General features: G+C 40.7%; 1 protein-coding gene across 3 annotated transcripts in view; it reads right to left on the bottom strand.

The window, feature by feature from the left end:
- The window catches only part of LOC117555389 (spermatid perinuclear RNA-binding protein-like), a 107402-nt gene that overhangs the window by 62340 nt on the left and 30820 nt on the right, over positions 1-14242 (bottom strand). For all 3 annotated transcript variants that reach the window (XM_034230287.1, XM_034230289.1, XM_034230288.1), the window contains exons 2-4: positions 10006-10139; positions 2760-2989; positions 947-1112 (exon numbers count right to left, since the gene is read on the bottom strand). In XM_034230287.1, the coding sequence (XP_034086178.1) occupies positions 947-1112; positions 2760-2989; positions 10006-10014 (405 nt within the window). In that variant the 5' untranslated portion in view covers positions 10015-10139. The remainder of the gene's footprint in view (positions 1-946; positions 1113-2759; positions 2990-10005; positions 10140-14242) is intronic.

Raw genomic sequence — 14242 nt, 5'->3', positions numbered from 1 at the left:
CAAAATGGAGTGACTATACAGTAGATCGAAAAAGTACCCATATCTGGGTCCATAGAGCATGAACACTTGAGTTTTTGTTGAGCCTCAGATCTCTCGATATGGGGCTCAGTTAAATGAATGGAGAGGGAACATTTCTCCCACAATTGGTGAACTTTTACTTTATTGGAAAATTAAATATTCTTCTGATCTATGTTGTATTTGTTTGGCTGTGTAGACCATCCCTTTAGACTAGGGATGATAATTGATAACATTTTATCAATAAAATTCAATTATTGATTAATTATCAATTGCCACGTAAATTACGCCCTTTTTTATAGTAATTGTTTGTTTATGGCAAGACTATAACAATTTAAAAGATAAGGAAATATATGATGGTAGTGTTATTAAAATGTTATTGGCATGAATAATGTATTATAATATGCCTAAAGCTACGATTACGAAGTTAATACATCGTAATTCCCTTCTATAATATTTTTTTAATTTTCATCTACTTTTACTTACATTAAATTAGGCTTAAGGACAGGGACATGTATCACTTAAATGTGTAAACATAGTGACAATTTGTGCATCACTGCTGAAATTCCACACAACCATAAGAAAGTTAGTGTTTTTCTTTTTTAAACCTTCTTATTACCGTACATTATGTCTATAGTGTCGCACAATGCAAATGAAGCTACATTTAGAATGTATAAGTCCACTAAATGTGCCATTAGTATTATTATTCTGATCTTCAGGTATGTCTTTTTTTTATTTCACCCGACAGAGTTCTTTTGTCACACAAAAATGGCTTTCTGGTTGTTCTCTGTGGACAAGTATTTCCACTGAAGCTAGTATCACAAAGAAGCCTTTTAAAGAGCGCCAAGGTTGCTTCCTCTGTGGCACTTTGATGGCTCATTCTGGATGCACAGTGCTGAACACTGCAGTGCTGCAGGTGGGCTGCGGGTACCTGGATCTGCAGGGGGAGGTTGGCGCTGATGGTGTATAGCAGCACTTTGGTGGGTTTCTCCCTGCACATCAGCACCAGTTCCAGGTCCATGTCCCCTTTGATCAGCAGGCCTTTGGCCACCAGACCGACACGCGTCACCCCGCAAAGCGCTGGCGTGTGGTCGGGCCTGAGGGAAGATGGAGGACAGCCAGCATCAGATTATTCTGTTCACATAGAAAAGCTGACACAAATACATGTTGAGAACTATTGAAACTATGGGGTGGTGCAGTAATCAGTCCTAAACTCCGGAAATCAAGTCAAAGTTTTATTGTATTTAATTAACAGTTGTTTGGTCAGGAGGCTAAAATAAGATCATATAGGATGGTAGTATATAAAGTGGTGCAGTAATGAGTCCTACATCTGGAAGTTACCGTTTAAGCTCCTCTGAGTTACCTCGCCTCAAGGCTTTTTTGACAGAAATAAGGTCAACACTGGTTCAACTGTGGTTAACACAAGCCTACGAGATTTTCACGTTTTGTTCTACGACATAAAACGTGTCAATAAATACCCCTCTCATAAATGTCCGAAGCTTCTATGTATCGGTTGCTAACAAGTGACAAGTGAGCAAACCGTGTATCATAACACCAAACAAAGGCAGACTTTAGCTTACTGATGCTGATTTAGAAAATATGTGAAGGTTATCCTGCTGAACAAAATATATTATAAACGTGTGTTTGCCACAGATACTGGAACATTTAACACTTTACCTTCTCTTTGCACTTTCTGGTTTGATGCAAACTGCATTTTGCAATAAAGTTGAATCTAATCTAAACAGAAACGTATGTTCTGCAATATTCTGACATCCATTTCAAAAATCCTATTGCTTTTAGTTGAAGGAGCCCTTGCTATGCTCACTTCGTTTAATGCTACCATAAACCACTGCATTTAGAAAACATATAGGTTGTTATATACACATGCTAATGCTAATCTTAGTTTAGTTTAGTGGACCAATCACAACAGAGCCAGCCAGCTAACCAATCAGAGCAGATTTGACTCAGGTTTCAGACAGAGGGTGAAAAGAGGTGCTGCAGCACAGGCAGTATGATAATAATAAGAGCTTTTTGAACATTAAAGCGTGGAGACCTGTAAAATGAGCATAATAGGGCCCCTTTAAGAAAAAATATATGTTTTGGTATTCTGGGTGAACTGACACTTATTGCTTAGGGTTTTTTAAATGATTCTTCTTGGAGACATTCTGGTAATTCTCTTTGCAAAAACATTGCTGACTAGACATCCTCCTACAGTATATAGCAACAATACAATATATTTATTTATGTCTGTCCTGGTTGTGTTTTATTTCTATAAATCATCTTCCTCTCTGTATCCTGTCTGAGATGATTTCTGAGTGCAGAACCTCTGTGTGTATTTTCAGGTAACGTGCCAAATGTTGAGGATTTATGATTTCTTGTTGGGCTTGTTTCATCAACCAATCATCACATGTTCCCTCCTGATGATAATTTACAGCAGAACACATTTTTATGAGGGAAAGGATGTAGCACTGTATTGAGGAAATGGATAAAAGAGGCAGGCAGTATGATAAAAATAAAGACCTTTTTGAACATTAAATCATGTCACAGGAGTAGAGGCAGATAATATAATAATGAAACCTGAAAGACTAGACATTTCAGCTAACTTTCCCACTGAGCAGGACCATCTTACTATAATCAAAGAAGAGATGTTCTCTGGACAGAACGGTATAAACTGTCAGCTTTAAATCATCACAGTATGAACATTAAAACAACCCTAAAATAACAGCACATTCAGCAGGACATACTTTGTCTCAGCAGCATCTGCCTCCACTTGAATGTCCCCAGCCTCATTATTGCTGGAGGTCTTCCCTGAGGATTTATTTAGTCCATCCATCCAATCAGATACTTTCTTTAGTGCTCCCTCCACAGTGGACACCAGCGTCTGGACGGCCTCCAGCTCCTCTGGTACCGGGTATATGCTGGAGTGCTTGGCCATGACATGGCGGTCGTCGTTAGCAAACGATCTGAAAGACCTCTGGGTTCAGGAGAGAAGAAAAAAAGACATGGTCATTTTTTATTTTAGGTTTTCATTCTAGCTGATGCAGTATGAATCCCACAGCGGGAGCAGGTTCAGAGTGAAACTCAAGGACATCCAGAGAGGAATCATCAATCAATCAATCAATCAATGCTTATTTATATAGCCAAGTGCTTGTCAAAGTGTGGTCCACGGACCACTGGTGGTCCGTGAGCTCTTGAGTATATTGGTAACATTTCACATTTTAAATAAATAAGTTTTCCGCACTCTCGTGGGAATATCTCCGCAATGGAGCGAACTTGTTTGTACCATTTTAGGCAATTTGTGATATTTTTGGAGTTAGGTGGTCCGCGAGTGTTTTTTTATTGGTTAAGTGGTCCTTGGTATGAAAAAGTTTGAGAAACACTGATATAGCCCAATATCACAAATGTTACATTTGTCTCAGTGGACTTCACAGTTTGTACAGAATATCAGTATGACAATACGACACCCTCTGTCCTTAGACCCTCACATCGTACAAGGAAAAACTTCCGGAGAAAACCCACAGTTTAAAGGGAAAATGGGAGAAACCTCAGGGAGAGCAACAGAGGAGGGATCCCTCTCCCAGGACGGACAGACGTGCCATAGATGCCGTGTGTAAATTGGAAAGATAATACATTTACAATAGGGATGCTCCGATCGATCGGTCACCGATCGAGATCGGCCGATACTCACTCTCTACCGATCGATCGGTGCTCTCTAAACATGCCGATCGCATGACGTAAAATACATGACACTTTTCTGTGTGTGCGGCAAAACAAGCTCGCCAAAATGGCTTCACCGGTCTGGCATTATTTTAAGGTGTCCGAAAAAGACAGTAAAATAGCGGTATGCAACGTGTGTGAAGCAGAAATCCTGCAGCTCCGCCCGCCGGACCGGTAAGCGGAGCGAAACACACAAGAGTTAGACCTAACACTAGTGCTTCAAAATATCGTCGACGACATATTTCCGCGTCGACGCGTCGCTACACACACGTGGGTCACCCAAAGCAACAAGCAGTTCGCAATCGCACTTCAAACACAATGGAGACTGAAACGGCTACCACCTCCTCCTCACAGGATTGCGCACGAAGCCCCCAAACGAAAACATCTCGCCCTAGGTCTTCAAAAGCATGGGAATATTTTAAAGTTAGTCCAAAACGCAAAGATATTTATATCTCACTGAGACTGCTGCATAGCCTAGCAGAAGCAGCAGCTAGCTGTGGTGGCTACCATTAGCAGCTAGCATTTGCTCTCCGATTTTTCATTAAAATGGAATTATGGATTATAAATTCAATCATTTTTTTATACATAGACGTTAAAAACCTATGGATTAACCGATTCAGCCGCGTTTTTTCTCATTGTAATGCCATTGAACACGTCTTTTGATCAGATTGACAGCTACGGTGGTGAGACGATCTCCCTAGAAGCTCTGTGAAGGTACGTGTTGTGATGACTGTATTTGCTTCCCCTGTCGCGAGTCCGGATCACTCAGTGATGATACTATATACCTACATAATCTGTGGAGTCTCAGCTTTAATCGGATATATTGTATGTGCAGCTACGATAAGTAATAAGGGTACTTTTATCTTGAGTTCTGTGCCAATGTCCGTTAGCATTTTTCGCTCAGGGGTCATTTAGATGCTTCTTATGAGACTTGTGTTTTGTTTTGGTAAACATGGTTTGTATCGCCAATTAGCTGAGATTATTTCCGTTAATCTGGTATAACACATTAATAGGTTCTTAAATATTAAGATCCCCTGAGACACAGTATCGTGAAAAAAAAAAATTTTACATTACGTTTTTTTTACATTACGTTTTTTATGAATTGAACAACAGAAAAATAATCGTTAGATTAGTCGACTAATCGTTCAAATAATCGCCCGATTAATCGTTTTCAAAATAATCGTTTCCCCCCAGCACTACCTAACACACTTAGCTATTTTATCTACCTCTGGAACAAGCTAACCTAGTCATTATAAATATATGTATTCTTCACTGTCGGGTCACTCATTACTGGATCAGTGAGCTGCATGAGATACTGACAGGCTGTCAGGAGAGGGAGAGAGGGGGAGAGAGGGGGGAGAGAGGAAAAGAGAGCGCTTCCGCTCATTTCTCCCGTGTTATTATCCAAAGTGAATGTAAACTTGAATAATGTACATCATTTGAATGTAATAATTAAGTTGATTGTTGTTTGTGGAAGCTCCAGTGAATGAGCCCCATTAACTGAGTTTAAACATCACTTTAAATGGAAGATTTAAAGTGATGTTTAAATCTTCCATTTAGGCCCCGCCCACTCGATCGGATCGGCGATCGGTATCGGCCGATACTGATTCCGGCGATCGGCCCCGAAATTGGCGATCGGAACATCCCTAATATACAACATAGGTAGTCCAAATGTTTGGAAATGCATGTGTCTATAATAAGAAGATTAATCCACGAGGATATCCATCCAGGACTTATGATCCAGGACCACAGCAACAGGCACAGCCACGACTCAAGATCCAGGGCTCGCAGTCCAAGACTCAGTATGCCCTAGTATGACTCCGCAACACCTGAAGAGACCTGCACTGCTGCCAATCTCTGCGTGGCCCAGATACATCCGCCGTTACTTAAAGATCCCATGTCATGGCCATTTCTACTGATCATAATTCCATTGTTGAGGTCTACTAGAATAGATTTATACTGTGCAATTTTCGAAACTCAAATTGGTTTCTCATACAGCATCTCTGTATAGTATGTGTATTCACTCTCTGTCCTAAACGGCTTGTTGGAGCTCCTGCATATACACACTTCTACTTGTATAAAACTGACCTTGGTACGATGAATACTTCATAAAATACTGCAGATCCTTTATCTTACCTCTTTCTAATCTACACACATACAAGTATTTAACTGAAGTTACACAACAGTGTTGTTGATACAGAGTTGGAGTTTATTCACACGTCACATACTACAGTGGATAATGCTTTCAAGAAACATTGAACAGTGCTGCCACATATGACACAGGAAAAAAAGAAAATACTCTGAACCCTTTCTTTGCCATTATATAAAAATAGTGTTGCTACAAAAGTATAAATTAGGCTTACTAATAAGACAACTCAGATCTGAAGCTACACAGGAATCTGCTGCCAAAGTGCAATAAAAAGACAAAATTAATAGAATCAAACCCTTTTTTTGTTGCATTTTAGTAGAGTATAAAAATAAATGCCTTTAAAATAGGATGCAAGCAACACTAGTTTCTTAACCTGAATTGATAATAGACTATAATCAATTTAAGTTTGCATTCTTATACCATTGTGTACAATAATTATAATGAATAAGTTCAAACAAACAAAAACTTACAGCTGATTAATAACGGTATCTAACTTGAGTTTTTATTATATCAAAAACCTGTTGAAATGCTACTGTTATTTTTACTGTCCCCAAAAAGCGCGTCGGCAGCCTCCAGGAATGCTTCTTACACAACTTCGCCGTCTTTGAAAGACTTCATGTGTTTCGTAAGAACGTGACGCGATGCTATGGTAGCAGCCTTGCTCTTGTTGTTGGGCCTGGTGAAAATGGACTGCTGTGCATTTAGCTGTCCTTTCAGGCCCCTCCCCTTTTGGGAGCGTAGGCAGAATTAGGAGGGAATTCCGTCTCGTAGCGTTTGTGCACTGTTTTGAAATGCCGCTCCTAAATTACCCTTCTTCGATAAAGCTACGCTCGCATTGCAGATGAGACAGATGGACTTTGAAATGGAATAGATACAAAAATAATCATCCTCCCACTCGGAGTGAAAATTATATATTTTGGGCTTTTTTGCTTCTGCCATAATTGCGGTCTTGTGTGTGTGTGTGTGCGGATTGTCACTCCTGTTGCCACGGACAACGTCAGCGAAATAGTGCCCACTGCCCACCAGCCACGCCCCCACACATGGGGTCACGCCGGCCAATCACAAAGCTTTGATGCGTTCAAGTGCATTATTCTGGCACGGGAAGATTATGTTATAGGACATTAACGATAAAACAGAATATTGTTGTTCTATTTTTAGACACATCTCGCGATCGACTGGGAATCTCCCCGCGATCGATCAACTGGTTGGGCACCCCTGACTTATTCCCCGTCCACACAGCAGCTTTGAAAAAATCTTGAAAATCTTGGAGCTGGGCGTGTCCTTGAGTTTGGGGATTTTTTGCGAGCAACGCGACCAACAACTAATCCCATGAATCTCCCGCCCCCGACATACAAAGCAAAAAACCCCGGGGATTTTATGCGAGCAATATATAAACTCCCCAAACAGGCGAAACCCTACCAGTTTCACCCACTGTCTCTGCCACCTCCCTCCATGCCTGGTTCCTCCGGTTTGTATCCCGGTAAATAGTTTGGTCGTAAAGAACCGGGTGATTTAATACCGTAATTTCTCGTTTGGAATATGACGAAATGAACTGCGGTCTGGCTCTCCCTGCTTGCACGCGGTTTGATTGGCTGACGCTTGTACTGTCAGATTTGCATAAACGGGATTTGATTGGCTGATGCTTCCAGCTCAGCTTCAAAAGTTGAACATTGCTCAACTTTTGAATCCTGAAAATCCTGGAAATCCTGGAAATCTTCGCTTCGCTCCCCCACAATGCAGTTCGGCGGAAAGCGAGGCAAAGTGACGTCATCCCCATTCAAAGTCAATGGGCAGAGAAGCATTGGAAGATTTGTTTAAAGCTGCTGTGTGGACGTACCGTTAGAGGAATAGAGCGAGAGGAATAAAAAGGGCTGACGATGTGCAAAATTTGCTACATGGTCGTTTTTACAAGTCAGACGAGCATCAAACCATTTAATTTAATTTAATCGTTTATTTAGCAGAGACAATGCAAATTAATGAACACTTAAAACAAGAAAATGCAAATAATGTAAATATGCCGGATTTTAGCTTAGAGCTCATTTCCATCCGCAGTCCCTCACATACAACATTTAAGAACATGACAATTATACACATAGCAAAGACAAATACATGATATGCAAAAAGTGCAAAAGAGCAAGAGCAGCACACACAAGTATTTACCACATGGCAGTACAATATAGCAGCAACGACAAGTGCAAGAGAAGATAAAATAGCTACATAAAGTGCAAGAGGAGATACCCCTGTGTTAAAGTGCATTTAGCGGTGATTGCACATCTGTTTGTTTCTCAACATTCTTTTAGTTGACCTTTAAAACTATTGAGAGTGGGACAATCCCGTATCTCAGTTGGGAGGCTATTCCACAATGAGCTGCCTTTAATGGAGAGTGCATTTTGTCCAAAAGTGGTCGTCTACGGTGGACTTCACAGTCTCCTCTGGTTTCTGACCTAGTGCAGCGTCCAGTGTGTTTTTTGTGGATGAATTCCCCTAAGGCTTCAAACCAGGCTTCCAGTCCAAGGTCAAACTACTATCTCTCTCCATCACCCATTCCTTTTCAACTCCATATCCCCTTTTTCCTCTCCTGCCTCTCTCCCCGCCCGCAGCGTGTAAGCACACCCTCATTACGGTGAGTTATTTATGATGGTGCTTTAATAATTCATGGCCATGACTCCCGGGGGCTTGTGCTGGAGTTGCGAGGGTCATTCATCACGACCTAGCTAATCTCTCGCTGAACTGCCGGGGGCATTCGAGGCTGTGTACAGGCAAGTGTGGCCGGTGTCAAGAGCCATAACACACAAAACGTACACACAAACATTAACAAGATCTAAATGAAAGATTAGGACTTTCACGGCCTCAACACTGATTCTGGATGACCGTGCCACGTCAGGCTTGTTTATTTGTTACCTACGAGACATCTGGGTGTTGAGGCTCGCACTGTAATTACATGGTAATGAGGTTCACTGCTTTAATTAATTGCTTTGCTGGGTTTGTCGGTGGATGCCATTCAGTTCAATCTGACACACACAGAAATAAAAATAAATGTTCTTTCTATCAAACCACTTCAGAGGATGACATCTAACCAGTGGTGAGCCGTCAGGGCCCTCTCTGAGGGCCTAAGATATTCCCAAAAATTATATTTTAAAACATTAAAAAAAAAAAAAATTCTAAAATATTTTTTTAGTTATATTTTTCATTAGTTTTACCAAAATAACTTCATTTAATTGTATTTAAAATAAAATGTCCAAAGAAATAAATCCTTAGAATCTGCCTGTTCAGTTTCTGTTGGAATGTGAAGGGTCAAATGAAAGAAGCTCGTCTCTGCGAAGATAGGAGCTGATTGGTGGTCCTGCTGTAAATTCACAGAGGGCCAGCTAGGGTAACTCAACGAGAGTAATGTCAACTGACAGTACAATTGATCAATCATATCTTCCCTCTAAATGGGTGGGCTTTATTTTTGCGGACTTTATGAAAAGTTCCGCCCGCTGTGAGGTTTATACAGTAGAGTGGCGAAGTCACGCCCATCTACTTCCGCCCCATGGGACCTTATTTCTGAAAAATGATGTATTGAAGTCAATGGAGAGAGAAAACGTATCTTTCGATCCCGTTTGAATTGTGCCATGAATTACACATATGATGTTTGTCAATCTTAAAAAATAATTTCCATGTAAAAAAAGTCAGTTTGTCTTAAAACTGTTGAAATATAAGACTATGAAAAATACGCAACTAGAAAGACTACAAATCCCAGAGTCACGTACATTAACGTTACACATTGCACTCGTGTTACTCACCGAAACCTTGTAAAGCCGGTCCCGCATGCTGGCTCTTACAGAACCGACTAACTCCCCTTTTGTGCATGTACAGCTCTCAACATGCCCAGACTTGTAGTGATTTTCACCTCTTTTAATACTTTTCACTTCATTCTGAAAGAAAGAGGTGAAATGTGCTAACGTGACAGCCATCTTGGTGTTGGTGACGTATGCAAGACCAGAGATGTAGTTCATTAAGCGTTTCAAACAAACAAATGTGTTACTTCACAGTTTTACGAGTGTTTTACAGTTTTAACGTGATCAGTTACAGTTACATTTGGCCAAGGTAAATACACACACAATATATAAAACAAAGCTCACCATGTCCATGCAGGGGCAGGGGAGGGGGGGGGATTGGTTCGTGGGAGAGGTCTAGGTGAGGACCGGTGTCCCGTCACTTGGCCTCTTCATGCGGTCAAAAATCTCTCAGCTTCGGCCTCTCGGTCAGAGTCCCACTGTGAAAAGAATACAAATAAAATGAAGAAAAATGTCAAATTCACACCTTCGGTAAATGTGGACTTAATAACCTTGTATTTCTCTTTTATTTATTTTTAAAAGTTAATTAGTGCGAATGCTGTTTACAGCATTCCACTATAGTACTTCAAAAATGTATTCTTCTTCCCCTTAGTTCAGCCAATACTTTGGCACTCCATAACTTCAGCTTATTTTCAGCTACAGAAACCATTCAAATATTAAACTATTCAGCCTGTTCAGGAATCGATGGGAAACCTTCAACTTTTTCAAAATATGTTATACTTTTTGAAATATTCAGCTTTTTAAACTATTTTTTTAACATTGAAGTCAATGGGAGATGCCTTCAAATCCTGTTTTCCTACACTTTGCGCCAAATGCATCTCCTTCCACATAATTTCAGCCAGACACTTCATTCCAACTTTCAAATGATCACAATACCTTCAGCTATAAAACTTGTATAAAATAATTTTGATATCTTTTCAACTTTTTGAGATATTGAATTTAGTTTGGAGCTTGGTAGAGAGGCATTTTTAAGATTTTTACATTAGAGTGGATGGAGCAGCTCATTAACTCTAGAGTGCTTTGATCTCAAAACAGAGTGCAGCAGTGCCTGAAATTCTCCCCCAAAAATGTTTTAAACTTGCCATAATTCCCAAACCCTACACTCCTCAGACATATTTCTTCATGAAAAACGTAGGAAAACCTCTCCTAGCTTTGAAAATTAAAATAAAATAAGAACAAATATTAAACAAAATGCCTCTTGAGGGCATGAAGAGAGAAAAAGTCCAGCTAGCTCCCAATGGATTCCCATGTTAAATTGTTCTGGATCTTTCTTCAGAGCAGAGAGAAGTACACTTTAGACAAACTGCTCCCATCTCCACATTTTACACACAAAACCCCAAAAAACAACATATTTCAGTTCATTGGGGTTCCCTGATGCTCACGGTCTGCTCATTTTTTGATAAGAGCCATAGTTTTTGAACAGGTGGCAAAATTGTCAGATATAATCCTCAATGCATTCTTATGGGACTCAGTGCTGCAGTTGGTTGTCAAGGTGTTGCTGGGCAGATTGGAGCCACACACGAGTCACATCATCCAATCAGAGCAGACACCATGGAAACCTTTGATCTCTGGGTTTACACACACAGGTGTTTGTAAACATTCAATCACTACTGCTTACATTTAATATATTTATTTAACTCCTTCAGCCTAATTTCAGCTGCAGGAACCATTCAAATATCAAACTATTCAGCCTTTTCAGCACATGATGGGCAACTTTCAACTTTTTCAAAATATGTTATACTTTTTAAAATATTCAGCTTTTTAAAGTCTTCTTTTAACATGGAAGTTTTTGCAATACATTTGAGCTGTAACAATTAACACACACACACACACACACACACTCCCTCTCTCTCTCTCACACACACAGACAGACACAAACACACACACTCTCAAACACAGGCACACACACAAACACACTCTTTCAAACACAGACACACACACTCTCTCTCTCTCTCTCAAACACAGGCACACACTCTTTCAAACACAGGCACACACACACACTCTTTCAAACACAGATACACACAGACAGATACACAAACAGACACACACACTCTAACACAGACAGACAGACAGACAGACAGACAGACAGACAGACAGACAGACAGACAGACAGACACTCTTGAGGGCATTAAGTGACAAAAACGTTCAACATTCCTCCATTGAAGCCCATTGTAATTTCAGGCAGATATTTCCTCATGGTAGCAGCCGCACACCTTTAGTTAAACTGCCAAAAAGGCCACATTATTAACCCAAAACTACACAAAAATTACACTTCAGATACTCAACTTCCTTGACATGCTTTGAAATTTCACAGATATCTGTTACGGTTCTTCCACAAAACGTTCACATGTAAGAGGTTCATCTCTCATTCAGAACAATGGAAACCTGTGATCTCTACAGAGCTCATTAGCTCAACTATAAACACCTGTGTAATGGAACACGATGATGTCATCACTCCAACTGACATGCAGCAGACTTCAACAGTCCAGCTGTGAAGACGATTCGGGACAGTCTTGAGATTTCTCCAAATGCCGTTGCCATGGCAACACAATGCTCGCCTTGAAACACGGTTTTCTCATAGCTTCAGTGAAAATACTCCAAACAGCCCAGAACTTCACAGGTTTGATAACGATGCAGCCATCAATGCATCTAAGCGTAGTATGGGGTGTCATCAAATGTCGTCGCCATGGCGACAGACCACTCGCCATGAAACACGATGAGCCTGTAAGTCCAATCGACACTGTCCAATCGTCCCCCAATCTTCACTTGTATATCACCGGTCCATGCCTCAACAGCTCTACGCCAAATCTGAGATCTCACCATATGCCGTTTCCATGGAAACGCATCCCTCGCCATAAAATATGATGTCGCTATAAGTCCTATGAAAATGTTCAAAGAGTGCTCAAACTTCACATGTGTGCTAACAGTCCAGCCGTGAAGACATCTACGTGACAGTTTTGAGATTTCTTCAAATGCCGTTGCCATGGCAACACAATGCTCACCATGAAACACGGTTTTCTCATAACTTCAGTGAAAATACTCGAAATGGCCCAAAACTTCACAGGTTTGGTAACAATGCAACCATCAACACATCTAAGAGTATTATGGGATGTCATCAAATGCCGTTGCCATGGCGACAGATCATTCACCATCAAGTTAGTTCAAAAGTTTCCCAAGCCTTTTTACTTTCTTTTCTCATCTTAATACAAATTCATTCACTACTACTTACATCTGATATTTAACTCCTTCAGCCTATTTTCAGCTGCAGAACCCATTCAACTATTACATTATTCAGCTATTTCAGGACATCAAGGCTATACATGTTGTTGTTTATACCTTTTTTAAACCTTTTCTTTCAAATATTAAGCTTTTTCTGCATTTTTTTTAGCTAAAAGCAGCTACCATTCAGCTAATAACATATTCAGCTTTTTCTGCATTTTCAGCTAAATTCAGCCTTAAATGTTCAAAGTTTACAGCATTCGCACGCATTTTCTGCAAGAAATGCATTTTCTAGTTTGTATAGCATTTTTCATACACCAGAGGCCTGTACTACAAAGCCGGATTTTCGCTTAACGAGCTAACTTCAGGGAAAACTCTGGGTTTCCGGTCCTACGACGCTGGTTCACTTCTTACCGGGCTAGATCTCCATGGTAACTTATGCTGAACGGCTAACCTGCTCCGGAGCAGGTTTGGTTCCAGGATAAGAGATCAACTCAGTGAAAGCACCGCCTGCTGACAGGCGCGCCGGATTCATTTTAGAAGTGGGGGGGCCAAAAAAGTGCTTGTGTATGGCTCAATCCCAAACCACGCCCTACCCCCTACCCCTACCCACTCTCCCTCCCTCCGTGACGGAGTGAACTCCGTGGAGTGACACATGAGGCTCCCTCCTGTCAGATGGAGGGAGTAAATACAGCGGCAAGCTTTGGGACAAACTCCCCTCTCTCCGACAGAAACAGGAAATGCCGTAACTGTATGTAACAACGGTTTCAAATCAGCATCTCTTTGACAAAAAATGTAAATGAATAACTCAAATAAAACTGCAAACATCTTTAATTGCGTTACTTTTTTGTAAAGCTCTTTTAGTTTTAAACCTGATGTTTATAAGCTTCTTAGTTTTTGCAACAGTCTGTAAATATACACAACTTTATAATAAAATGCACACATTTACCTTTTTCTAGACTAAACACAGGTATGATCCTAAGTTAAAAAAATATGAGGTTATCATGCGGTTGTTAACATCGCAGTTTATCACTATCGTTTAGTGGGTTTGCAAAGAATGAACCACTCTCTGTTTTTGTACCATTCTGCGTTGAAGTACCTTTCTCTTTGCCCAAATAATCTAGCGGTCTCCTTTTTTCCGATAGTTAGCTGTACAGCTTTACCCGCCTCAATGTCCCAACAACAAACCTCCATGAAGTCGGAACCAGCCTGTTTCGGTTCAACGACGGCGGCGGCGGTTTTGACAGTTTCTGCGGCCGCAGAGGTGCTGCTTTTGGGTTCATCTGGCTTCGCTGTTTCTATG

The sequence above is a fragment of the Gymnodraco acuticeps genome, unplaced genomic scaffold, assembly GCF_902827175.1.
Source record: "Gymnodraco acuticeps unplaced genomic scaffold, fGymAcu1.1, whole genome shotgun sequence".
NCBI classification, from domain to species: Eukaryota; Metazoa; Chordata; class Actinopteri; order Perciformes; family Bathydraconidae; genus Gymnodraco; species Gymnodraco acuticeps.
Note: the sequence above shows the minus strand (reverse complement) of the source record. Positions and strands in the feature narration are given on the sequence as shown.